Source organism: Colletotrichum orchidophilum (assembly GCF_001831195.1).
Source record: "Colletotrichum orchidophilum strain IMI 309357 chromosome Unknown Scaffold_41.1, whole genome shotgun sequence".
NCBI classification, from domain to species: Eukaryota; Fungi; Ascomycota; class Sordariomycetes; order Glomerellales; family Glomerellaceae; genus Colletotrichum; species Colletotrichum orchidophilum.
The window spans coordinates 110,503-136,493 of record NW_019172997.1 but is presented as its reverse complement, the minus strand read 5'-3'; the positions used below and the strand labels follow the sequence as shown (position 1 = coordinate 136,493).

Here is a 25,991-nt window from a genome sequence, read left to right as displayed (position 1 = left end):
CGGGTCCAGTGATGCGAATCTATAGTCGTAACGGGTGGCAATATCCGTTTATAGTGTGGCAGGTTACACTTCAATCACACACTCGGCGATTTTTTCTCTGTTGTTATCGCTATCCGCGGGGTTGTTGCAAAGCGAGGACTAAAAGAGGAGGCAAGTTCTTCTCTAACGATGCGAGCCTGCGAGGTGAACTTGACATGGGCCACAAATCACAGTAATTTGGCGGGACGGGCGGCGGGAGCGAGTTCCCTTGTTAGGCCCCCATGTTGGTGGGAAAAAAAGAGCGGAAGGAAAGACTGAAACAAGACGCCAAATGCGGCAGCTTCTCGGAGCCTGGAGGGGTCGTCGGACGAGCAGTCCGGGTGAAATGCAGCCGGCAGGGCCGGGAATTACCTTTGGGTCCATACTGGGGACTATGGTGGAAGAAGTATTTTTTTCTCTCTCTTCAGGTCTCCTTCTTACTTAGTGCCGCCTGCAGATATCATGTCAGGACCACAGACGTTGTCACGCAGCAGGAGTTCTCCACCCCAAGGTAAGTACTTTCAGTAACGAAGGTAAGGTAAGGTACGGATAGGCTCCTCATCTCACAGCTGTCAGTGCAACAGGTGGGTCGCGCTTATGGGTACGGTTATGGTCACGGTCGTTTAAAAGGCAGGTCGCGTGGATCGCCATGAACTTTGAGGCGTTCGGGAGGGCAAACTGTTTTGCGTCGAGGCTGAGACACAGCATATGATCCTGGAACCGGAACTGCCACTAACGAGATGAAAAGTTCAGCATTTGGCCTTGATCTGGTCCATCGAGTCTCTCCAAGCCAATATGCCGACCCAACGCTTGAGATTCCAAGGCTTGTGTATCCGTATTTTCATAGCCTCTACATACCTTGGTGAGTTGGTGCAACGAGCCCCAGTATTGACCATTTGCATGCCACTTCTCACGATATTCCACTTCATCATGCCCCCCGCCCGCTTACCATCCGTTCCCTTGATCGACGCCTGGAACATTGTTCGCCGTGCCTGTAAATGGACGGAGAACCGACCTCGCTGAATTGGCTGGATGACAGCGTCGATTCTCGAATACGCGCCTCTTCCTCCCACATTCCACCCATCCCTCACATCGCTCATACACGCCCTCTTCCTACATGGGAGGAGTAGGACGCACGATATCTCGAACGTGAGAATTGGTCGACGTCGACGTCCGCCCACGTTCCTCGTCCAATCCCAACCCATTCTCAACCACACAGACCTACCCATGCCCACCACAACAACAGGCACACACACATCCGTACATAGTATACACCCGCAGCTCACAGCCAGTCCCGGCTCTGCATCCCCTGGCGATGGCCTGCTGCGACACGCACAATGAAAGGTGGCTTGACTTGGATGGGCAAGTACACCGAGTTCAGTTGGTGGAGGTGTCACGGTGTATGCCTCCAGCGCGACGACACCACGCCGAGTCCACAACCCCCAAATTCCAAAGGCTCCTCTGGGAGATGCTCTCTCCCAGCCAGGGGGGGCTCCCACGTCCTTACTCCTTCTCCACTGCTCCGGGCGCCCCAAGCATTGGCCTCAAACAAGGGCCATCCCCCGAGCCAGGGAAGCCAAGAACGACATGGAGCAGGGGGCGGCGAGCGAACGGCTACGGCGAAGGCCACGAGGGGCACCGGGGCAGGCTGGCAGCACCAGGACCACCCTGACGAAATGAAATGGAAACCACCATGGATTATGGAATGGGACGCTTCGGCTTCCATTGCGGCTTGCAGTGGTCTTTGACCTCCGACCTTTCCTGCTGCCCTGTCACTCTGAGTCGCTGTCCTGCTCCTCCTCCCTCTCTTTTCGAATCAACAGATCTACTCTGTACGAATATTTCTGTGCCTTGCCATAAGGTGTCCAGAATCGGGGTACGGTCTGCATGGATGGTGGCTAAGGTAGGCATAGAAAACTAACGGCTGGCCTATCCTTCTTCTTTGGTCTTTGCGGCTTGGCCCCATCACTGTATGCTAGACACGGCCAGTACGCACCATTGACGGCGTTCCAATGGTCCGTATCTTCCTGGTCGTGCATGCATACTTGTTTCATCGCGCTAGCATCTGCGTCTGTTCTGCATCTGCCTCTCTGCCTCTTCTTCCGTATCCGTCAGAGCTACCCTTGTCTTTCTACCTCCCCTTCAGGAACCCTGGCTCGTTTGTTGTCAGGTCTAAGGTACCTCGAAAAGTATTTCGTACACATCCCGCGCAAGAACAACCGATACAGATACATGCCATTGCTGTCCCTTTTCTCCCACCCTTCTGTCTCTTTGTTTCTTTTTCTCCTAACTCTCTGCCGCGTCGTGCTTTTTGCCGTTGTAGACACGAGAAAAAAAAGAAGCCTCTTTTGGACCAACCGCATCTCTTCGCTTCTTCTCCGACCGGTCTTACACACTACTTCGTACACTATCTTATTGTCCAAGTACGAATACCTACTTTCCTTGCTCCCTGACCTGCTTCAGGTACCACTACTTTGCTCCCACGTTCCTTGCACCTCTACCGCTATTCATCACGCATTCCTTTCTTGTCGTCTAATTCATACCGTTCGCCAACCATTCTTCTCTCACGCCCTACCTCAGGCTAAGCGGCGCGCTACAACCCGTCCTAATCAACATTGCTCCTCCGACCCGCCTCGCCAGCCTGTCGCAGACCTGCCCGGGTGCTCCTTTGATACATGACGCATGCGCTGCTAGGGTCCCCCCTTCTTAGTTGCTTAACTACTACCCCAATCCTCGATTCCCTCGTGGGTTGCTCTCCTTTATTCGCCTCAGTTCTCGTGCCTTGATTGTCCACTGGACATCCCTCCTTCGTCTTGTACTCAGCGTCACTGCAGCTGTCACGGGCATTTCGCCACCTCTCCGCCTCTCCGACACCGACAGGCCTAGACGACAGGCGGCATTGCTGGCCATATGCACCATGAATCAGGTTCCAGCATAGATCACCACCTGGCCTAGACATCTGGGGCGTCCGATCAAGAATCCCAGCCTGGACTGGCAAACCGGGCATTGGCATTGTAACTAAACAACCCGTCACGGCACGGCACCGGACATCCCGTTGGCATTCCTTTCGGGCCTCACCAGCATCGTCTCCCCTTCATCGCCATTTCCCTTTGGACATCACCAACTTCATGGCTTAAAAGTGGTCGACCATCATAAACAACGCTCTTCGTTCTCCGGCCTCGTTCACACTCGCTCTAGCCTAGAGCCACGCGAGACGTAATCACCAATTGCTGGAACTGCCATGGGCCTCTTCAAGTCGGCCAACCCACCCGCCGCTACTGGCACAGTGCCTCGATCTTTAACGGGCCAGTCCATTCGAGGCAAGATATCAGGCCCGATTCCCATCCCCAGCCCGGTCGACGACGAATTTCCAATGCGCAACCCGGGCACTGGGATTGCTACGCCTTTGACCGAAGGCGACATGAAGGAGCAAATGATGCATCCTCCGCAGGCCGAACAAAGGGCTGGTTCGATCGTCTCGGTCCCTCAGCCCGAAGTTTCACAGCCCCCGAGAGCAGACTCGGTGATGGCACCAACGGGTTCCGCCGGCTCTGGCTCCGGTTCAGCATCATCACCAACGCCTGCGACACACGCCAACACACCTCAGTCACAAAGAAGAACAAACGGATCCAGCAACTTGCGGTATTCGGCTGTGAGCGCGTCATCTGGACAGACGGGCGCGAGCAAGGATCGGCCACAGCGCAAAAAGTCAACATTGCGCGGCGCATTGGGGAAGCTATTCGGTCGCAAAAAGAAGACAGGCTCTCAGGGTTCAACCGACTCGCAGCGCGTATCGACGTACAACGCCTCGAACCAGCACAAGAGCGTAAGTTTCGGCACCGGCTGCTACCGTACCATGGCACTCTTTTCTTGAGCTTGGAAACTGACGGGGGACCAACAGGACACTTCCGGGTTGAGCCGAGTCAAGGAAGCCGAACCAAAGCGATCGGCGTCCTTGCCGATCACCGAGTACGACAGAGCATTGAGGTCTCACTCCATCGGGCCCCAGGATATCACCGCCATTGAGAGTGCGCGCAATTCCATCAATGTCGACCCATCTATGTACCAAGGTCACAAGAGGGCGGCGACAGCCACCACCAGTCAGATTTACTCAGCTCCTTTCAGCAGTCGCGAGGGGGAACTCGCAGGCCTCTCGCCTCGTCCTGCAAGCACTCATGTACGCGGTAGTCGCTTATTCACAGATGATGATGACCCCGAAGAAATTGGGCGAGCCATCACTAGTGATGTTAGCCAAAAGCGCCGATCCAGGAGCCTCAGCGGAATGCGAAACCCAGTAGGGCGGTCTGAAGTCCGGCGCAGAAGCGACGAAATCCGATATTGGAGAGAGAGCTATGACCCAGCCTTCATCGCATCGCCGGCGTCGTCCAATATTCCAGACCATGAAAACCAGTTCATGGGCATGGCTCCTCCCATGAGTATGCCCGAGTCCCCAATCGAGCAGGGGCAGGTGCACACACCACCTCAGCCATTCTCGTTTGGGAACTTGACGCACATGAATGTCATGGCTGGCATGAAGATCACGCAAGCCGCCAGTATCGAGACACGTATAGAGACACTGGAGGAGAGGATGCATCGTGTGGAGGACGTGGTTACGCATTTGTGCAACTCAGTTCCTGGATTCCAAATCCGCATGAATCAACCACAACGTCCTCCGCCTTCGGTCCCAGGGTCGAATCCGTCATCTCAGACGACAAGCACTGCAGTCAATCCGGCACTTCAACAGCTCTCCCGCCAGCAAGCGCCGGCCTCTCGGTACAGTAGCTCTGCGCACTCGAAAGAGTCCCGCACCTCCTTCGGCGAGACGCCCACGTATGTCGGCTCTCTCCAACTCCCCGCGTCAATGAACAGGCCGACGTCGAATTCCACTATCCGAGGTGTAACAAGCCTACCGGCACTGTCTCGTGTCGAATCCAATAGGCCACAAGAAACTTTCACCGCAGATCATTACACAATGCTCCTCGCGCTTTTGGAGACGGAAAGAGCCTCCAGGCAGGCCCTTGAGTCTCAGGTCAAGAAGTTAACGAGACGCTTGAACATGATCTCTGGACCCAGCGGTCACGGCCGCATGTCTCTGCATATGGAGCCTCCCCCAACGGCCAAGTCATTTGGCAGCGTGTCTGCATTTGACCAGGATTCATCCGACGACGAAGAATCCGCATCCAGGAACCGGCGGTTCTTTACTGAAGATTCGGGCGTTGGCACCGGTCCTGGGGACGAAGACTCGTACTCGGAGGTTTTCGCGACGCCACGAGAAGAGCAGCATCACGGCTACGGCGCTTTCGGGGAGGAATTACGCGACGAGGATGAAGACCCCCAGCGGAAGAAGGCAGCCAGAACCTTGTCGCTGAGTCAAATGACGCTGGGCAAGAAACCATCCTCGACGGGAGTGCGGATTTGATCTTTGTTGGCGGCACCATTATGCGTTGTTTACTTTTCAGGTTTGTCATTATACCCCGGGAGATGTTCTCCCACTCACGAGGCGACGATGACGTTTCTGTTCTCGGCAGTCGTTGAGTTGAAGGCTTCTCCGGCTTTGCGATTCGGTACTGATCCCTTTCCCGGAGCTTCTGACGGGCTCAGCATTGTCATGGTAGCGAAATCTTTTCCTCAAAAATTGTTTTCTTCTTTTTTTTTACCCGTATATATGACTATCCCATGTCCTTTCTTGACGATCTGGTTGGAACAGTCTTTATGGGATACATCCCATTGGCGAGGATATTTGGTTTCTTTTTGTCGTTTTCCAAAGCGTTTGACATCTTGCTGAGAGAAGAGGAGATTGGGTGAGAAGATGGAGAGCCCTCCACTGGTGCGGTTGTATTTTGAGGATGACAAACTGCCAGCGGAGGTATGCCAATACGTAAATGGTGATCAATCAGGTAGCCTCAACTTGGTTCTGCAAGTTGTGTGCGTGTACAATAGGAAGACGTGCACTCGGCTGGACATGCATCAGTTCCAATGATGAGAAGACCCGAAGTACTCCGCTGTTTCTGACACAAATCTGCACCACATGTCTGATACATCCCGAGTGATAAACAGCTCACATCTTGTCCGACAAACAAACAACGGGCCTGGCCCAGTCGCAACCTCAGGATCGTCATCTCGTGGAAGAGGACCAGAATGTTTCGAGAACAGTTCATGGGCCCCCAGAACCCCAGCCACCCTGACCGTCGGGCTAAGCGGTGTAACGCGGATTCAGGAAGGCTGGCAGCGTTACTAGTGGCCAAGCTTGTCTATGTCAACATGTGGTCAGCCAGAAATGGGTTGATTACACACTGATGGTGGCGTTTGTCGGTTGTTAGCGACAGCTTAACAAGTCACTCCGCTCCGCCCCGCCTGATTAAAGCCACACTTCCCCCTCAGGCCTCAGCTAAGGTGGACGAGAGCCGACGCTCAGTTAACAGAAGCTCCGTCTAGCGGGCAGCCGTATCCGACGCCAGACAAGTGCAATTGAACTTGTGCTTCCAGAAATTATGGATAGGCAATCTTAGCTGACCCACTCATGAGTCGTTCCGGGTGGCTCCAGCCACTCCGTAAAAGATTTTAGATTGATACGGGACGGGTCTCCGCTAGCAAGCTGAGTGCCCGGGTAGTTGGACCTACGTAAGCAAAACTCTACCTGAACGGACCTGGGATCTACGTCCCCCGCTGCCCGTTATCAGTGGAAACAGTGTTCTGCACAAACAGCAATTGGCACTTCTGCGAACAAACAAACGCACACACCACCGAACCTCTTTGCCCGCGTTGCCCCTCCGAACTACATACGGCACACATATACCCTACATACACACGTCCGTTCCGTCCATCAACCCCTCGTCGTTGTGCGACGCGCGATTGATAGGTATCGCAATTACGTTTCCGGTACGGTTCAGCAGCCAACGAGAGAGTACTCTGCCTTTGCGCTTCATAAAGAAGTGAATCGACCTTTCGTCGCGAAACAGTCGCGCGGCATAGTCGAATCCTCGCCTCCCCTCTCTCCTCTTCGCAAAGCGCAGTCGAAGGAACAAGGAACCGCCCAAGATGGCCGGCTGGGTGGATTGGTCAAAGACCACGCAATCCAGCAACTACCGCGGCGCGACCTCCTTTGCGACTTTCATGATCATTGGGCGTACGTCTCCTGTTCCCCTCCCCTCCCCTCCAACAACGTTCCTCGCGGAGAGAATTACCTTGAATGGCGAGAACTAGAGAAGAACAAGAAAGGAAAAAAAAAGACTGACATTTGTTTCCCCCCTTCAACAGCAACCTGCTTCTTCCTCGGCATCCTCTTCGCCTCCTTCCCCTACGACTTCCCCCTCCTCTGGACCTCGGCCCCGGTCCCCGACACCTTCTTCACCCACCTCGAGACCCATCTCAAATTCATGCACCAGTCTCCCCCCCTCATCGGCCGCCTCCTCAACATCATCGTCTTCACCGGTTTCCTCGGCTTCTTCATCAAGCTCTTCCGCCCCTCGGAGGCAAACATCCTCTTTGACGGCGCTTCCTTGGTGCTCTACCTCATTGGCGTCGGCGTCTATATTACCAACATTGTTAAAGGTCTCCGCTCCGTCAGCGCGGGTATCTGGGACGACCCCAGTTTCACCGGCGAGGTCAAGGACGGCCCCATTACGGGCGAGATTATCCTCGGCAAGGAGGATAGTCTCAAGGTCCTGGCGGCGAGCAATACCATCTTGGCGCTCGTGCTTGTTGGCGTGCTGGTTTTGCAGGCTGGGCAGTGGTATGCTGAGCGCAAGGACCGCGAGGACTTTGCTAAGCTTGAGGAGGAGAAGGGGGCCAAGGGATCTGCGAGTAAGAAGAAGCAGTAAAAAAAAAGGACGTGACTCTTCTGGTGTTGTGGTGAGGCGGACAGTGTTACGCAGCGGATCTAATATTTGGGAGGCTGTCGTTGTTGTGTTGAGGTGCAGCGGCCTGTTATGCAGTTGGTATGCGCTCTGCTTCGACTTCATATGCGTTTAGTGTGGTTGGAGGACAATTGGTAGTGAATGCATCAGCTCGAGCAAAAATTATTCTACGAGGCGCACCATAGGTGGATAGAGGCAGGTTGTGCCTCATTCAAAGTATAAAATATACCATGTCGTAACGCCATTTCTTTTGAATTTTATACTCTCGGGCTCTATTTAAACCCTGACCTCTCGACAAGGTACTAACGACAAGTAAAGAAAATTTCTCCCTCAACATCTAGTGCCATTGCTTCTCTACTGCAGTGCATATGCATATATTTTTTTCCCTCCTTCCCCATGGACGTGAGACCTTTACTCAAGCTTGAGCTGCTCAAACTGCTTAATCGTATCCTCGAAACTCCTGGCCTCAGACTCGAGGTCGACAAGCTTCTGCTTGTCCAGCTTCTGGACGGCCTCGGCGACCTTCTCCTTGTAAATGGGGTCGTTGAGCACCTTGTGCTGCTTGTCAATATTGGCGCGCGCCTTGTCGAGCCTCTTCTTGGCCTTCTCAACCTCGGCATCGAGGTCGACGCGGCCCTTGACGTGCAGGTACACCGAGGCGGATGAGGCGACGGGGAACGCGACGCACCCGGCGGGGCGGGCGGCGTCGGAAGCAATGATGTCGATGCCCGTGACGCCCTTGCCACTGAGGGTCTTGATGGAGGCCACCTGGTCGTTGATGGTCTGGTGAGATGTGGAATCGTGAGACTGGATGATGACTAAAGGTCGTGTTAGTGAGTGATTTCTCAATCTCGATAGCCACGCGGGCAACTTACTCTTGCTCTCTTCTTTCTGGGCGTACTCGCTAATGAGCGATCTCGCACCACGCGAGCATCCCAGAACAAGCTCGTAGGCGGCCTCAGACTTGGGGTCGTCAAACTTGGCGTCGTAGACGGGGTAGCTGGCGATCATGATTGATTTGGTCTTGTCATCGGGCCGGCGAGGCAGACGCTGCCACAACTCCTCCGTGAGGAAGGGCGTGAAGGGGTGGATCATGGTCAACGCACCCTCCAGCACGGTGTACAGGGTCTGAATGGCGCTGGCGGCCTCCTCTGGCGTGCCATCCTTGATGATGGACTTGCTGTTCTCAATGTAGACATCGCAGAGGAAGTTGAGAATGTACTGGTACACAATACCAGTGGCTTGCTGGAAGTCTCTCGCCGCCAGAGCGGTGTTGATCTCCTTTGCGGCGTTGTTGAGCTTGTGGAGGATCCACTTCTCCGCGAGAGTGACGCCAACGGCAGGCTCCTTGACGGGAACAAAGTCCGCGGGTAGATTACCGAGAACGTACTTGGACGCCTGCCAAATCTTGTTGCAGAACTTTCTCCAACCGGTCATGACCTTGACGTCGAAGTTGACATCACCGCTCGTCGACGTCAGTGCAGCCATGGTGAAGCGGAGACTGTCAGCACCATTACGAGGGAGACCATCAGGGAAGGCCTGCTTCTGGTACTTCTCAGCCTTGGCAACTTCACTAGGGTGAAGGTTACCCGTGCGAAGCTTGGCGTGCAGGTCCTCGAGCTTGATACCAGAGATGGCGTCCAGAGGGTCAATGACGTTGCCCAAAGACTTGCTCATCTTGCGACCCTCCGAGTCACGGACGAGACTGTGGCAATAAACTTCAGTGAAAGGAACCTGGCCAGTAAGCTTGATACCGAGCATGACCATTCTGGCAATCCAGAAAAACAGAATATCCCAACCAGTCTCAAGGACGGAGGTAGGGTAAAGTGATTCCAGATCGTGAGTCTTGTTGGGCCAACCCAGGGTTGAGAAGGGCCACAGACCAGAGGAGAACCAGGTGTCGAGAACGTCCTCATCTTGCTCGAGAGTGAACTTCTTGCCAGGAAGAGCAGCCTTGGCCTTGGCCTCAGCCTCCTCGCGAGTCTTGCCAGCGAACCACTGCTTGTTGTCCAGGGAATCAGACTTCTCGCCCTCAACCTTGGCCAGGTAAACAGGGCAGCGGTGACCCCACCAGAGCTGACGGGAGATGCACCAATCGTTGATGTTAGCCATCCAAGCATAGAAACTACGCTCAGACGACTCGGGCTTGATCTTGATTCTGCCGTCCTTGACAGCAGCAACGGCATCGTCAGCCATGCTGCGCATGCTCATGTACCACTGGGGCTTCAGCAGGGGCTCGATGACGTCCTTGGAACGTTCGCAGAGAGGGATAGTCATGGCGTTGTCCTTCTTGTCGACGTAGAGACCGAGCTGCTTGAGCTCCTCCTGGATGGCATAACGCACGCTGAAGCCGGTTAGTTTGCATTTTGCGATGGTACGTCTATGTAGTCACTTACTCGAATCTCTTCTGACCCTGGTACTTGCCACCATTCTCGTTGATGTTTCCATCATCGGTAAGAATGTTGATGAACTCGAGGCCGTGCTTCTGGCCCAGGTTGAAATCGTTGGGATCGTGGGCAGGGGTAAGCTTGACGGCACCAGTACCGAACTCCTTGTCGACGTAGGTATCCGCAACGATGGGCAGCAGACGGCCCTCGATGATGGGGTGCTTGGCCTTCTTTCCAACAAGGTGCGTGTATCTGGGATCGTCCGGGTGAACAGCGATACCTGAATCACCTAGCATCGTCTCAATACGGGTGGTAGCAACCTCGAGATGCTCATCGGAACCCTCGATCTGGTACTTGAAGTAAATCAAAACACCAAATTCAATCTTCTTCTCGTAGCCGGGGACCTCCAGCAATGTCCTTCCGGACAGCTCCTTGTTGATGACCTCGAGGTTTGAAAGGGCGGTGGTGAGTCTGGAAGACCAGTTGACAAGTCTGTTCGCGCGGTAGATGGTGCCCTCCTCGAACAGTCTGACAAAGGTCTCAGCGACGGCCGCGGACAGGTTCGCGTCCATGGTGAAGGCCTCGCGGCTCCAATCGAAACTTCCTCCCATCTTTCGGAGAGCAGCGTTGATCTTGTCGTGGTACTCGCCCTTCCAAGTCCAAACCTTGTCGACAAAGTCCTCACGGCCGAGGTCGTGACGGGTCTTCCCTTCTCTTCTCCAGAGCATGTTCTCGACAACGCTCTGTGTCGAGATACCGGCGTGATCGCAACCGGGGATCCATAGCGTCGTCTTGCCCAACATGCGGTTCCATCGGATCATGATATCTTGGAGTGAGTCGCCGAGTGCGTGACCAAGATGCAGGGCACCGGTAACGTTCGGTGGCGGGTGAGCAATGACAAACTTGCCGGCGGGCTTGACCTTGCCATCGGCGGTGAATTCGGGCTCTGTTGGTGTTGAATTAGCTCACACAAAATCTCCTGCGAGAGGGTGCGCCTAGTCTCGCTTACTGAAGAAGCCTTCCTTCTCCCACCAGTCATACCAGGCACTCTCGACAGCTTCAGGGTGATAAGCCTTGAAGTGGGGGTCTTCGAGCGGCTTGAGGCGCTTCTTCTCTCCCTTGGGGGTATCTTCAACGTATTCAGGGATAGCCTCCTCCTCCTTCTTCTCGGCCTTGGCCTTCTTCTCCTTGTTCTTGGACGCAGCAGGGGCAGCGGCGGCCTTCGCGGCCTTCTCGGCCAGCTTTGCCTTGAACTTAGCGTCCTTCTCGGCCTTTTTGCGCTCCTTCTCCAATTCCTTCTCGGTCTTCACCTTCGGGGGTGCGCCGCTGGTCGCACCAGCATCCTGGCCGGCGGCATGGGTAGCGGACGTCGAGGCAACCTGGGCCTTGGTTTCGTTCGAGACGGCAGGAGGCGCCTCCTCCTTGAGGCCCTCAGTAGCGCCGACTGGAAAGGAGACATATGGTCAGCTCAATGTCTGTGGCACCACGATGGGAATTGACCGCGAGGCATCACGAGAATGTGGGGGTGGGCTGGGAGGAGGGGCTGCGCACTGGGGTTTCCGCGTCCGCTGTCGGTGGCCATGGTGGCACGTGTCTGTAGGAAAAGTCGGAGACGGGGAGGACGTGGACGTAGACTGAGTGATGGAGGGCGCACGCGTAGTGCTCGAAGAAATATTGAGTTGGACGTGGTGGATATGATGGCGAAGAAGCCCGGGTAGGTGGGCTTCGACTGCTGGTACAAATACAAAAAAAATCTCCAGAGGTCTCCGAGGAGGGGCAAGCAACTATGACTCGGCGGTCTGGTTGCAGCACTTCGCCGACTTGACTCACAGGATTGGGCGTTGGAGGAGGAGGGCCTTTGGAGGGGTCATGCAGCTAAAATTCGGTGTGAGCCACAAGCAGGGAACCTCAGGTCCGATTTTCCAGCCACAGACAGGGGCTATCGATGACCTGCTTTATCGATAAGAACCTACCGAAGCAGGGTGCTCTGTCCCCTGGCGCATGTTTGCAGAGGCCTCAGGAAAGCTCAAGCTACAGCCACACCAACCAAGGTTGTTGGATACTTTATCGTACATTCACTCCAAAGAAGCTGGCGCAGTTGCCTGGCCATCACAAAACCTCCACTCGCTCCAATGGGCTTGTAAAGGAAAAGTATCTCATCAGCATATGTGCGTGTAAGAGTCCAATTGACCGCAGACAAAAGCGTTGCAAGAGCTCGACCGAGCTCGAAGGTGCCGACGCCATGTATATCCAGACAGCCATTCCCCGGTTTGCTCAATGTGCCAGACAACCCTCGCTACGACGGGGATTGAAAACGGCTTGCTTTTCTGTCCACGGAAACGACGAGAGCTTGAGGGTGAGCCTACCAAAATTTTCATCTTCATCAAGACTCTGTCGCACTCATGCTAAACTTGTTACCAGGAAGGTCTCATTCAAAGAGTGGCCAAGACCGTCAGGAACATGGAATATCGGGGCCTTAAGAAACAGGACGCGGTTGTAGTGCTTGCTTCTCGGCAATATACGTCATGGCTGCAAGATGATAAGTTCATGGCAGCATTGCTGCAACCGTTCAACAACGGTCGCGAACTCAACGTCCTCGCTGCGGTAGTGGATGGGCTTCACCCCCTTCGTGCATTTGGCGAGATTCCACAAGGATTCTCATTCTTTCATGGCCCGAAGGATTCGGTGATGCCGACCCTATGGCAGGAGGAAAATATTGGCGCGCAGCCTCCTAGCAATGCCAAGTTGAACGCTGCCATTAAATTTTTGTTTGGAGGAAAGAGTGGCCATCTCGCATGCACATTTCCTTTAGCAAATACAATCTTCCAGAATGGCCTTCTGTCGACTCTTCTCGCTAGCCGCTGGCGTATAAACGAAACCGGGGGACTGGACCTGGTCGAGCTCAAAGAGCGGCAAGCTCAGGAAGTCAACATCTCCAACATCCCCGAAGGGAACATGCCCGAAGGGAGTGTGCGCAAGAACTCGGTCGAGGCACCTCTTTTCCCAATCACTCCTCCGCGGATGATTGCGTCGGGCCTCGGTAACATTATCAGACAGGTCGAGATATTTGGCAAAGAGACGCCTGCTTCAGGGGAGCTTGAGACAGCTGTCCAGGAACTCCTTGACAGACGGACAGAAGAGGGCCACGAGCTCCCCCCAGGCCCTTTGGGTGTATGGGGAGTCGTTTGCCCCCCTGGTGAGCACCAAGATAGCTGCCTCGGATATTTGAAGGACTGGTTCGCGAATACGATCAAGGTACAGACCGCGGGAGACGAGTGGAGATCAGCCCTGGAAATGAAAGAGTCCCTCAAATGGCTAATTAAAAGGGGCGCCAGAGTCTACAAGATTCGTAAGTTGAACTCATCCAACAACATGCAACATATCTAACCAGTGATAAAGAGAGTGGTGGGGGTGGTTGGGGGAAAAAGGCAGGCCTCCTTTCGCTAGATCCGGAAACCAAGTATTCCGCTTCTTCCGAGGAGGAGGATCTCGACATCTTCATCCGCTCCTTCGCGAATAGAAGATTTGGCGACGCCGACGGCGTTGTCGGTCCGGGCTCGTACATTCAATACTTTGTCACCCCGCCCTCCAGTGCCAAACCGAAGATGCCACCAGGAGACGTTTCGCAGTTCACCGATTGCTTTGGAATGACTGACGATGCACAATTGGAGGCGTCGTCTCTGAACCCAGGTCCGACGGAATGGAAATCCGTCAGGCAACAATTCGGTGCGGTAACAAGCCATGGGCTTTTCGTCGAATACAGGCCGAGGCCCTCTCCTGGCATGGAGACGAAGCTGGACGTGCCCGGATCGTGGATCGGACATATGGCACTGCCACATGGACAGAGATGGAAGGTAGGGAAAAGTTCCAAATCCTGATTGCAAGTGCAATTGGGCTTCAGGCTCAGATCCAAAGGCTGTCAATGAAGATAGGGAGGGAAAATTTTGCAGTAATCATCTATTTCTATTGAAAGTGAGCTCTGGTGATTCCTTTGCTCATCGTCGCTGCAAGCTTGGACCGGTCATCCGGTGTCGCTGTGTCGAGGGTTTTGACATGGTTAGCAGCAATGAGACAGACACACAAGAACTGACGCAATGCTGTAACTTGCAGCTCAGGTCACTGCAAGTGGATGCACGCGTTCTTTCACTCATACATGCATCATTCCCTTTCAAACACTCGAATTAAATTGACAACTAGAAACTTGGACACAGAATTCCCAACTCCCGCTTCTCAATATGGCTGCAAACAAAGAGACGCCCTCAAAGATTGGAGTCGTCTCCATCGGCGATATGGGAGTCGGCATCGCCAAGCTACTAATTGCCAAAGGCTTCCAGGTCGCGACAAATTGCAAAGGCCGCAGGTGAGTCAAACCCCTCCCTTCAGCGGGCTCCCTACCTCAAACCTAACTGACTCATTTCTCCCGTTCCATAGCGATGACACCCTCCAACGCGCCCGAGATGCAAACGTAGAACTAGTAGACTCAGACGCAGACCTAGCATCCCAGTGCGCGGCCATCCTGTCTGTGGTACCCCCCCGCGATGCGGAAGCCACCGCGGACCGCATCATTGACGCCCTCGCCGGCTCATCGCGCGAGACGCCCCTCTACTTTATCGACATGAACGCCGTCGCCCCCTCGACGTGCAAGTCCATCGCCTCCTCCTTCGCCCGCGCCCGCAGCCCCGCACGCTTCGTGGACGCCTGCATCATCGGCGCCCCGCCCAGGCTCAAGTCCGCCCCCAACGCCGGCACCAACGTCTCTGCCTCGGGCCCACAGACCGGCAGCGGCGACGACGACCCGGATGCGTGGTACGTCCCGGGGATGCCCATGTCCGGCCCTCACAAGCTAGCTGACCTATCGCTCCCGGCGACGGACGCGGCATTCGGCGCTCGCCTGAGCGCCGTCCTGGGCGGGAACCATATCTCGGAGGAGATTGGCGCCGCGAGCGGGCTGAAAATGTGCTTCGCGTCAATGTCCAAGGGCTTCACTGCCATTGCCACGCAAGCTTTTACCTCGGCCCACAGGATGGGCGTGCTGGACCACCTACGTGACGAGCTCGCCACCCGCCTGCCGGGCCACCTCGAGTTTGCCGAAAAGGGGGTCGTGACGATGCCGCCCAAGGCCTACCGGTGGGTCCGTGAGATGGAGGAGATCAGCAAGACGCACGCCGAGGAGGGCGGGTTCGGGCCCGAGTTGTTCGTGGGCGCTGCGGGGGTCTACAGGTCCGTGGCGGAGGATTCGCCCCTGGGCCAGGAAAAGATTGGCAAGAGGAAGAGGGGCACGACGGTCGAGGATGTTGCTGTGGCGCTGGTCGAAGGGTTCGAGAAAAAGAAGAAGAAAACGGACTGATGTTGGCACATGAATTGAGATCACAAGAGGAATGCGATATAGACGTTTTAAGGAGTCGAAAGTAGACGAAAACTTCATCTTGTTCCTCAGTTACATTTTCATGCAGCACCAATATTTGTAATTATTCAAGATCGCTCTCACGCTATTCGTACCATGAACCATATGCTGCCTGCCCAGATCCCCTAGCGCCCCTTACCACCCGTACTATACACACCATGATCCATTATGCGCCAGTCAGATACTCTCATATGGTTAACATCATCGCGAATGCATCACAAAATTCGTTCCCATCGTTCCAATACAGATCTTACAGTACTGATAATGTCAGGTCACCCGTAAGCTTCGCCTTGATATGAACCTCCACATCCAGGTTGAGCCTGAGGTCCACGATAAAGCCTCGCTCGCCTTCATTCAGGATATCGCGCGGATTCTTCTCGCGCTCCGGCCGAGGTGTAGAGAAGTCGGGACCACCAGGAGGTAGCTCGCCCCCGTCCTCGGGCATGTCGCCTATCGGTGCTCTCAAGGAAAGACCCATGTCCGTCCGCGGCCTGCGCGCTGCCGGAGGTCGCCGGAAAGGCTGGAAAGCCGACGACGATGATGATGAGCTGCTTGTGGTATCGGTATCAGATGCCAGCGCGGACGCGCTATTCTCGCCGAGGCGCGGTGTCCTCTTTGGCGCGGCCCGCCGGTTGGATATGCCTGGTCTAAGTGGTACCGGGTCGACTAGGTGCTCATCTTCCGAAGGTATCGCTGTCGATGGCGCCGACACAGGCCTAGGTGCTGCCGGTCGTCTCCTCGCAGGCCTTGAACCTGACTGTACTGAGCCTGAGGTACTAGGCCTCGGTTTGCGGGCGACCTCCTCGACGTCGCCAGTCTCACGCTCACGGTCAGAACCGTCCGACACAGATATCCTCTTTGGATCTGATCCATGTAGACGCGCTGGTCCCCTTCGCTGTTTAGAAGGTTGAGACTTGGGTCGAGGGCGTGATTGTTGTTGTTGAGAGTTGCGCGATGTAAGTCTGGTGTCGTTTTGGTATGATGGCGACAGGCCCTCCGTGTACTGGGCTGGTTCCATCCCGTGTAAGTGATGGAAAGTCTACCCAGTAGGACCCGGATGGTAAATGACGACGGAGTATGAAATGGCTAAGAGTGCGTTGAAATGACCCAGGATGTGCTGAACACCACGATGGTGGTTGCGTATGTCCCCCTGATGTTAGAAGTCAAGGTGTTAGAGCTTCGAGGATTGAAACAAACCCTCGTGTCGCGCTCTGCAGGTGGTTTGTATCTTTCTGTGTCGATCGTCGTGACCACAATTCAGTCGTACAGCGAAGGGCGCAATACTGGCCTTCGTGCTCGGGAGAGTTGATATAAATCTGAATAATCACTAGTAGCCATCATATTGTTGCGTTTGCCCTATCGTCGTTCCGTTTAGAGTCGCCAGGTTGATGGTAGCAATCGGTGTCTCCGTTGGAATGAAGTGTGATCGTGTCCGTGTTCACGGTTCACCGTCGACTCTCCATTCCGGTTGCAACGATTTCCAAGGTTTGAGATGACGATGGGAAGAGGGAGGCAAAGTAGACGCCGGGGCAGACCCAGAGTGTTGTCATGGGGGAGACGGGAGGGTGAGAGGTGCAGACTGGGGGCCGGGGAGTAAGTCCCCACCCCTGGATCCGGAACACCCCCTTATACGGAACAGTAGACCAAAACGACCATAAAAAACATAATTAATCGGAAATCTTAATAACATCGTAATTATATTAGTCTATTATATAAAATTAATATTAAAAAAATTAAAATTCGACCTTTTATTTTTTTACTATTTTTATTATTTAAAAAGAGATTTTTTATACTTATTTTTATAATTTACGAATAATATTAATTTTAATAAATTATTTATTTAGTTTAAATATTATATTTACTTTTATATATGGTTTATAAACTTTTACGGTCTTTTTTAATTAATAAATCCGTTTTTTATAATCGATAATAAAAGTATTTTTTTTATTTAAACTCTTACTAAGTTTAAAAAATAATATACGACTTTTTATTTTATTAATATTAAAATAGAATAATAAAATAAAAATAGTCTTTTTTAGATCGCCTAAACGCTTAAGGGTCGCTATTTTTTTTTTTTATTATTTAATTTTAAAAAACCGGGGTTACCGAGGGCTTTTTTTTTTATAAATAATTACCTTTTTTATTTATTAAAAAAAATTATTAATTTAAAAATATTTTATTAAGGTTAAGTAGTTAAATATTAATTATTTTTTATTTCACGTATATATTTAATATTATTAAAACTTTTTAATACGCCTTATTATAATAATAAAAGAAATTCTTTTTATTAATAATTAAAAAGTTTATAAATGGATATAAAACCTTTATTTTTTTATAATATTTTAATTTTAATATATTAAAAATAGATACGTCAAGAGGTTAAGTTATATAAAAAAAATAAAGTAATAAAAAAATTAAATATATCCTATAGATATAACACTTTTATATAAATATATTAAAATAATAATTATCGTACTTATTTAATATTAAAAAGCGGTTAAAACCCTTATTAACGCCTTTTAATTTAATTTAAAATTTAAAAACGTTAGTTAATTAAGAGATTATTATAATATTATCTATTTATTTATTTTCGGTTATATTAAAAAACTAGTTTTTATAAACCGTAAGTTCGTTAAAAAATTATTATTATTATATTTTTTTATTTTTAAATAAAACTAAGGGCCGAAGTACTACTCTTATTATTAATACGTACTTAATTATCGTTATTTATATACGAGAATTAAAATAGTATATATAAATCGAACCCTTTTTTTTACTAAAATTTAATACTAAATTATTAACCTTTTAACCTTTTATTATCCCGGTTTCGTTTATATTTTATATATTTTATAATAAAATAACTTTAATTATAAAGTTAATATATAAATCGAAATATTTTAATAAAATTTTAATAATAACGGTTTTAACGTAAAAGCTTTTAATAAATTTATTTTTTAACATTTTAAACTTTAAATTTTGTTTAATAAAATACTTTAATTAATATTTATTAAAAGGTTAAAAATCGCCGTTTATAAAAACGATTTTAATAATAAAAAAGTATAATTAAATATAAATTAAAATAAAACTAAAAGAACTCTATATTAATATTTAATTAATTAAATACCTTTTTTATTTTAATAATAATCGTTATAAATATTTTATTAACGTTTTTTTAATTAAATCGCCGTTTTAATAGCGATAAAAAGTCGTTATAAAGATCCTTTAGGCTTAAGATATTTATTATATAGGCTAATTAACTTATATATTACTAAAAGCTACGATAATATCCTATTTAATATATTTAATTATTATAAATATATTAGTATTTTTAAAAAATTAAATTTTAATATTATAATAGTTTAATTAATAATAGTGGTGTTATAGTATTGGGATATACGATAGAGAAATCCTGTTCCGAATGAGGGGGTGTTCCGGATCTAGGGGTGGGGACTTAGCAGTGGGCAGTCGAGGTGCGAGGTGCCAGAGCTTCCTGCGACGCGGGCGCGGGCGAGGTGCATGCACCCTGACGTTGCAGGCCGGACGTGCATTTGGCGGGGCAGGCACCTGGGGCGATTTTCTTGGTTTTTGGAGACCGTTGCCAAGTTGCATGTCACATGCATGGAAGGCCCCGGCGATCGCAAACTTGATTTTTTAGGGGGCCGGCGTTGCGGCGGCTCAGTTGTTGGCCTAACCAGATAGGCATGTCCCTTGTTTTGACGACTACGGCGGTACCTTTTACGGGCACTACAGCCAGTCTCACCCACACGGCATGCCGCATATTGGTGCCGTTGTCCAAATGGGAACAGCCGCCATCGACAACTCGTCCATATTCCAAGGGAACAAAGCGGCGAAAACGGGGATCTGCAAACCTTCCGAGTAACATCGGCAGGAAAATTTCGGGAATTCGTCGGTGGACCTGGAACCACGGAGGCAATGCCGAAGAAAAGGGTCCAAATCCTTGATTGATGCACTGATTCTCCTGAGTCCCTGATTTCGACACTGCGTGGACTATAATCCGGACCCTGACCAAGTTCTTCAAACTGATGGGTGTTAATGTTGCCTACTATAGTTAAGGGTACACGATGATATTGGTGTCGGCGGACAATGGCATTTTGACAATTGGCTTTCCACGTGTCTCAACCAGGCTTTTCCTCTCTCGCAGCTTGGCCTCGTGACGGGTCCGAGACATTCCGTGCAGCATAAACCAAGGTCAGACTGAGCTGGACCAGGTTTTACTCAATCATATCGATATCGTCGTTCGTAGCGGGCACCGCAGCAGCCGCAGCGCCACCGTTCGGCTGAGGCGCAGTCTCTCCGGAGTTTCCTCCGCCAAAGTAGTCCGCCATCTCGGCATCCAGTTCCTCCTGGGTCTTCCGAGTACGGCCGTCTCTACCCGAGCGGCCGCCTCTCCCCCCATCTTGATCTCTACCGCCGTCTCTACCGCCGTCTCTACCCCCCTCCCTACGAGCTCCAGGTCTACGTCCACTGTTACCGCCACCATTCCCGCGCCGCCGGGGGATGGGGCTGCGCGAACGGTTTCCCGGGACGTATCTGTCAATACCCCTCTCAGCAGCTTCGTCGACGTCATATTTTCTCCCAGGAGACATGGATCTCAACCGGCCACTGGGAGCAGAGATACGCTCGGCAAGTGGACGGCCCGGCATCACCGCCGAGTCGAAGGGGTTGCGAGATCGACCGCCCGCTCCGCCAGCCATGATTGATAGCTTGATCGGTTGGCCTGAGATGTCAGTCTTTAAGCTGCCATTGATGCAGGAAGGGAAAGAAGCACGTACCGTTAGCATTAGCGCCGTCAAACTCCTTGATCGCATCCAAAGCATCCGCGCGGGACTCCATCGTGACGAAAGCAATGCCTTCCGAGCGGCCAGCGCGGTCATACTTGAGGTCCAGCTTTGCGACAGGGCCGATTCTACTGAACAATTCCTGCACGAACTTAGCCTGCGCGACATTATTCGACACCTTCAGGGGCTCGTACCTCCAAATCCTCTGGAGTCAGCTCGTAGTGGATGTTCTCGACACGGATTTTTGAGGAGCTGGAATCCCTGCGACATCAGGTTAGCGTATGCTTGTATTATCTTCTGCACTAAACTTGCCTTTGTTCAGGCTCATCCCGTCTCCGTCGAGGGGCCGGTGCACGGCGGGTATCTGCTCAGGCTCAGTTGATGTCGCAGATGTGGCAGAAAATCCTCAGTCGTACCGTGTTCTTCGAATCGATCATGGACCCATTCACTATTCACAAAATTAGGTAATTGCCCGCGGGGAGGTACGAGTCTGCAGGATTTACCTATCGAGGTTTCTAGGCTCGTCACGGAAGGACTGTATCGCAGGACGGCGACACCTGTTAGCTAGGCCCTTGCAATCGACAGGTACCGTTCCCGGCCTTCAACGAGACGGTCGGCACGGACCGAAAGCTGCGCGATAGTCGTAGTCGACCGGGATGAGGAGGGAGGAGGGTCATTCAACCTGGACAATCAGCCTGGAGATCTACCAGGTGACAGGTTGTGCATCGCGCCGTACCTTTCTCACGCCATCGCGAGGGTAGTCCTGGCGCTCACGTTCGCGTCTGCGGGGGGCGCTTCTGCCATTTCCACGGTTGTTGCGATGACCGTCGCTCTTCTACAATTGCGTGAGTTAGCTCCGAGGTCGCATATCGTGCGAGGCTGCGGATTCCCCTCCTACCTTTTCGCCGAGGATCTCGTCGAGGCTGCGGTCCAGCTTGTCCGCCATGATGAGTTATTGAGTGGAATTATGTTCAGGAATGAATCGATGTGGCCGAAAAAGTCGAATTGGGCGGTCCAAGTCTCGCCTCGGTATCGTTGGAGGTTAAGTTTTGCTGTAGGGTGTAAAGGGACAGCAGTACTGATCGCGACTCGAGGATCCGACTAGGTACCTTCGGTAGAGGACGGCTGACTAGGTAGGTAAGGTGGGTAAATTACGGATTGACTGGAGTGTCCGACCAGAAGTGTGGCGGAGAGCAGTGGAAGTGTGGCTGAGGACCAGCGACTCATCGCTATGCCTCACTGAGCTAGCTGTAATTGGCTAGCCAAGATGCAGAACAGGAAATCTGAGAATAGCTCCCCGTGTTTGACGACTAGTGGACTCCCCACTACAGGTCTCAAGGGTCCAGTATCTGTGATCCGTCTGACCCAGTAGCCGCCATCCACCTCAAGTCTCATTGTCCTCCACTGAGCCAGTGGAGTGAAAGTCTGAGGACCGCTCAACGCCCCTCGTCACACGCTGGTCGCAAGCTTTACAGGTGCTGTCTCGCCTGTCTCGCCTGTATTGCCCGTGCCGTCAGCGCCCTGCATCCCCCCTGATGTGGGACAGGATCTCGGGCCGGAATTAGTCCTCAAGGGAGATGAAGCTAAGCCCCTTTTGTCGTTTGAAGTGGAACTTTACTGTAGAGCTGTCCTCCCGATGCGCCTCCCTTGAGTTGACCAGCCCGCCAGAAGTAGGAGCCTCGTATCTGGCCAATTTCTTCACTCCCTCAGCGAGAGACACACGAGAAGGAGCGCACAGTGTCATCTTTCTCCTCATCCATTGCACAACCCCCAATTTTCAGGGGAAAAATAACTGTTATTGGGATTAGATTTCGAAAACCTGCGAGAACTCAAGCTCGCTTGCAGCTACGGCGAAGCCAAGCCAACGGCCATCAACAACAACCTCTGATACTTCGACAACCTTTATGACTTTCGCATCGGCCTCCTATCCGTGATATTGCCCTTCATGGCCCGTCCCATGGGGTCAGTTCGCTTGAAGAAGGCGAATCCGGTGACACTTGTTCTCGGCGCTGTTCTTTGCATCTTCATCATCGTCTTTCTCGTCGGGCCCTCCAAGACAACGAAGGCAGAGCCGGCCGGTACCGCTTCCCACCATCTATCGCCACCCACGGCCCCCTATCGAAAGAAGGCCAAGGGTGACACGAGACCGCCGCCCGTCGTCCGCTACAACCTCAACAATGTCACCATCACGACCGATCCCATCGGCAACCGCGAATCCGTCCTCATCCTGACGCCAATGGCGCGTTTCTACCAAGGATATTGGAACAATCTCTTGAACCTCAACTACCCCCACGACCTCATCTCGCTCGGCTTCATCCTTCCCAAGACCAAGGAGGGAAACGCGGCGACGGCGGAGCTGCAAGAGCAGATCACCAAGACCCAGGGCTCGGAGAAGAACCGCTTCAAGAGCATCATCATCATGCGCCAGGACTTTGAGCCGGCCATCGCGTCCCAGGACGAGGTTGAGCGACACAAGATGGAGAACCAAAAGGCCAGGCGAGCGGTCATGTCCAAGGCCCGCAACTCGCTGCTGTTCACGACCCTGGGACCACAGACGTCGTGGGTGCTGTGGCTCGATGCGGACATTATCGAGACGCCGCCGTCCCTGATCCAGGATCTGGCGGCGCATGACAAGCCTGTCATCGTGCCCAATTGCTTCCAGCGGTACATGAACACCGAAACCAAGAAGATGGAAGAGCGGCCCTACGACTTCAACAGCTGGCAAGACAGCGAGATCGCGCAGAAGATGGCCGAGACGATGGGTCCAGACGATATTCTGCTTGAGGGATACAAAGAGATGCCGACGTACCGCGCGTTGATGGCGTACTTGGGCACCGACGAGAAGGACAAGCAAGCGGTGATCCCCTTGGACGGCGTTGGCGGCACTGCATTGCTCGTCAAGGCAGATGTCCACCGCGACGGAGCCATGTTCCCTCCCTTCTCTTTCTATCATCTCATTGAGACCGAAGGTTTCGCCAAAATGGCGAAGCGCTTAGGCTGGCAGCCGTTCGGACTCCCGAATTACAGAGTAAGCATATTCCCCAAGGGCCTCGTTATTGTCGTCGATCGACCCACCCGCTCACAACAATTCAGGTCTATCACTACAATGAGTAATGGCTAGACATCATGATGGACGTGGGCTGGGAAAAAGAAGAAGAAAGAATAAAGCATCACGCCTTTCACCCAGAAGTGGTCAATGGAAAACGGAAAGTGAGCCCCCAAACTCCCCTCCCAGTCGCCAACGGCTTCGGCGACGGTATTACGACTTTTACGCGCGAAACACCTCATTGGGAAGAAAAACCCATGCCCTTTACCAAATGTGCAGATACCCCCCTTCATTCGTATCTTGCCAAACATAACTGCGTTCCGTCTTTTCGGGAGGAAAATGGTGGCAGGGGGGCAAACGAGGGTCGAGGGAAGGCGTTCTTTGTAGTATATTTCATACAAACACGCACAGCAAACTACTTACAAACTTTGTTTATCTGCGATGGGTTTACAGGAGTCCGGAACATCTGGGGTTAGTTAGGTCGGAAAGGAGGGAGAGGAGAAGGGACAGAGTTGGTAGCAGCCAGACAGCTTCACCGGAGATGACGTTGACTGCTTCCGAGGGTGTAGGATTAACAACGAAGCGCCGCAGGAATTGTGAGCATGGGGGGGGGGGTCGTGGATTGCGCAAGACATCTGCAGCATTGGGGAGAGCACACCTGTTTAAGGGTTCAACGGCTCTAGCGCGATAGAATAAATGACAACTTTTCCTCAAGAGCTATTTTCTGCTGTAGTTACACAATCTGTCGTGAGTGATGATAATGATCCTCGGGATGCCCCAACCAGCAAGCAGTCCATCCCATACCATATACTGTTCCCTGTACCTATATATAATGTTGTTGAGTACCTAATTAATAAAACACAAGCCGCTGACGGCAATCAATCCATACCCTCTCCCTTTCTGGAGACAATCTTATGTCTGGACACGTTCGCCCAGGAGTCTACCCGGCCTCCAGGAGGTAGGGAGCCTCTCCCAACTCACCGTGTGTTCCACTCTACTATAATAACACCTTCGCCCCAAACGGGAGACATTTTAACAAAGCATCACAACCCGAGAATCTCCTCATGGGCCCTCATACCGCCCCTCATCATCCCGGCACCAAAACTCGACGAGCGCGCGCGTGCCCAGCACGTCCCCGCCGCGCAGCAGCGCCGCGACATCGACGTTGAGCGGCGAGTCCGTCTCCGGGTACGCAAGCAGCGTACGCACGGCACGCACGCTCTCGAGGACGCTGTAGGCGGGCGTCCAGGCGTCCTTGAGGAGGTCGAGGCAGATCTCGCCCGTCTGCAAGGCAATATTTGCGTGGACGACGGGCGTCGCGAAGCGTATCTTTGGTGGGCGAATGGGATAGTCTGTCGGGATCTGGATCTTTAGCAGCCAGCGGCCCTCTGTGAGGAAGATAACGATGTTAGCTCATCGTCTCCAAGATACCCTTCGAAATGCGATTACAAGTTCCACTACGTACCGTCATAACCGTTCCCGATCCCCCGCCCATTGACCACAGCCTCCCACGCCAACAGATCCTCGTCGTCGACGGGACCTAATCTCTCGATGCCCCTCTCGTCCTTCTTCTCCGCCCGCCACACGTCAAGCTCCTTGATGAGCCTCTTGATCGCGCCCCGCCCGTCCGACGAAGACTTGGACTTGGACTTCTTTCCGCCTCCACCTCCTCCTGGCGCGGCGCCTGAGGGATTCGTCTGGGAATCGGGCAGGTTCTGAATGCGCCACGACATGATCTCAGAGGAAAAAGCTTCTTGTCTCACTCCTGCTTGGATTCGTTTGTGCGCGCGGTGGATGAGGGGGGCGGGACCTGTGGTTCGACCGACGCCGCTGGAACCAACGACGAGTTACAAAGAGGGAGGGGATGTCCGTATCTGCGCGGTGGCTTGAAGATCAATTGAGCAGTTCGGAGTGGAAATCGTGTAATCGCTTGGTGTATATGACTTGGGTCGAGTGGTAGAGGTGATCTCGAACAAGATGGCTGTAGCTTTTGGTGACCTTTTTGGAAAGGGAGCTTTGGGAAAAGCCCAAGCCGATGGGCTGGGTTCAACTTAGCTAGTAGTAGCCGAGCCACACTGCACGTTGCTTCCCCAAGTTGCCGGTGAGACGTACCTTGTGACGCGACAGGATGGGCGGGTCCCGCGGGTTCAGCCGAGGTTTCCCGGGCCGGCTTTCATGTCCAGGTTTCGACCAGGCCCTCACTAACGTACTAACGTCGTCCGAATACCTTGCCGACTCGACTCCGGCTTGCTCACTCTTCCTGTATCGTGTCGTGATGGTCTCCGCGACGACGGGTTTGGGTTCATCGAAACACATAATGGAGGATTCGACTAGATTGGCTCTTAGAAATATGATCATTAATATTTGTCTACGTCGCGATTTGTGCCATCTTCCATCGTCTAGAGGGCTGAAACAGCCGGCCGGCCAAAGAACTATGAGAGCCACTGCAATTGTGTCTCGACTTGTCTGCCTCGCCAAGTT

At 52.3% G+C, this 25,991-nt stretch overlaps 10 protein-coding genes across 10 annotated transcripts; 5 read left to right on the top strand and 5 right to left on the bottom strand.

Moving 5' to 3' along the window:
* Window positions 1-2,055: 2,055 nt before the first annotated feature.
* Window positions 2,056-2,697, top strand: CORC01_05790 (uncharacterized protein; the record flags this gene model as incomplete). Its single annotated transcript, XM_022617432.1, has 1 exon — window positions 2,056-2,697. The coding sequence occupies one exon, from the start codon at window positions 2,056-2,058 to the stop codon at window positions 2,695-2,697; it is 642 nt and encodes a 213-aa protein (XP_022476043.1).
* Window positions 2,698-3,259: 562 nt separating this feature from the next.
* On the top strand, window positions 3,260-5,437 carry CORC01_05789 (uncharacterized protein; the record flags this gene model as incomplete). Its single annotated transcript, XM_022617431.1, has 2 exons — window positions 3,260-3,844; window positions 3,920-5,437. The coding sequence occupies 2 exons, from the start codon at window positions 3,260-3,262 to the stop codon at window positions 5,435-5,437; spliced, it is 2,103 nt and encodes a 700-aa protein (XP_022476042.1).
* A 484-nt stretch (window positions 5,438-5,921) lies between these two features.
* CORC01_05788 (uncharacterized protein) lies at window positions 5,922-6,059 on the bottom strand (the record flags this gene model as incomplete). The annotated part of the gene is made up of 1 exon (XM_022617430.1): window positions 5,922-6,059. The coding sequence occupies one exon, from the start codon at window positions 6,057-6,059 to the stop codon at window positions 5,922-5,924; it is 138 nt and encodes a 45-aa protein (XP_022476041.1).
* A 997-nt stretch (window positions 6,060-7,056) lies between these two features.
* Window positions 7,057-7,838, top strand: CORC01_05787 (ER membrane protein SH3; the record flags this gene model as incomplete). Its single annotated transcript, XM_022617429.1, has 2 exons — window positions 7,057-7,144; window positions 7,276-7,838. 2 exons carry the CDS (start codon window positions 7,057-7,059, stop codon window positions 7,836-7,838), a joined length of 651 nt encoding a protein of 216 aa, XP_022476040.1.
* A 447-nt stretch (window positions 7,839-8,285) lies between these two features.
* CORC01_05786 (valyl-tRNA synthetase) lies at window positions 8,286-11,843 on the bottom strand (the record flags this gene model as incomplete). Its single annotated transcript, XM_022617428.1, has 5 exons — window positions 8,286-8,692; window positions 8,750-10,218; window positions 10,271-11,207; window positions 11,271-11,705; window positions 11,813-11,843. The coding sequence occupies 5 exons, from the start codon at window positions 11,841-11,843 to the stop codon at window positions 8,286-8,288; spliced, it is 3,279 nt and encodes a 1,092-aa protein (XP_022476039.1).
* An 878-nt stretch (window positions 11,844-12,721) lies between these two features.
* Window positions 12,722-15,608, top strand: CORC01_05785 (uncharacterized protein; the record flags this gene model as incomplete). Its single annotated transcript, XM_022617427.1, has 4 exons — window positions 12,722-13,610; window positions 13,661-14,115; window positions 14,473-14,621; window positions 14,693-15,608. 4 exons carry the CDS (start codon window positions 12,722-12,724, stop codon window positions 15,606-15,608), a joined length of 2,409 nt encoding a protein of 802 aa, XP_022476038.1.
* A 307-nt stretch (window positions 15,609-15,915) lies between these two features.
* CORC01_05784 (uncharacterized protein) lies at window positions 15,916-16,683 on the bottom strand (the record flags this gene model as incomplete). Its single annotated transcript, XM_022617426.1, has 1 exon — window positions 15,916-16,683. The coding sequence occupies one exon, from the start codon at window positions 16,681-16,683 to the stop codon at window positions 15,916-15,918; it is 768 nt and encodes a 255-aa protein (XP_022476037.1).
* Window positions 16,684-19,897: 3,214 nt separating this feature from the next.
* On the bottom strand, window positions 19,898-21,410 carry CORC01_05783 (RNA binding protein; the record flags this gene model as incomplete). The annotated part of the gene is made up of 7 exons (XM_022617425.1): window positions 19,898-20,403; window positions 20,459-20,606; window positions 20,659-20,725; window positions 20,968-20,999; window positions 21,085-21,094; window positions 21,172-21,299; window positions 21,363-21,410. The coding sequence occupies 7 exons, from the start codon at window positions 21,408-21,410 to the stop codon at window positions 19,898-19,900; spliced, it is 939 nt and encodes a 312-aa protein (XP_022476036.1).
* Window positions 21,411-22,409: 999 nt separating this feature from the next.
* CORC01_05782 (uncharacterized protein) lies at window positions 22,410-23,585 on the top strand (the record flags this gene model as incomplete). The annotated part of the gene is made up of 1 exon (XM_022617424.1): window positions 22,410-23,585. The coding sequence occupies one exon, from the start codon at window positions 22,410-22,412 to the stop codon at window positions 23,583-23,585; it is 1,176 nt and encodes a 391-aa protein (XP_022476035.1).
* A 987-nt stretch (window positions 23,586-24,572) lies between these two features.
* Window positions 24,573-25,243, bottom strand: CORC01_05781 (ubiquitin-conjugating enzyme; the record flags this gene model as incomplete). The annotated part of the gene is made up of 2 exons (XM_022617423.1): window positions 24,573-24,898; window positions 24,976-25,243. 2 exons carry the CDS (start codon window positions 25,241-25,243, stop codon window positions 24,573-24,575), a joined length of 594 nt encoding a protein of 197 aa, XP_022476034.1.
* Window positions 25,244-25,991: the final 748 nt, after the last annotated feature.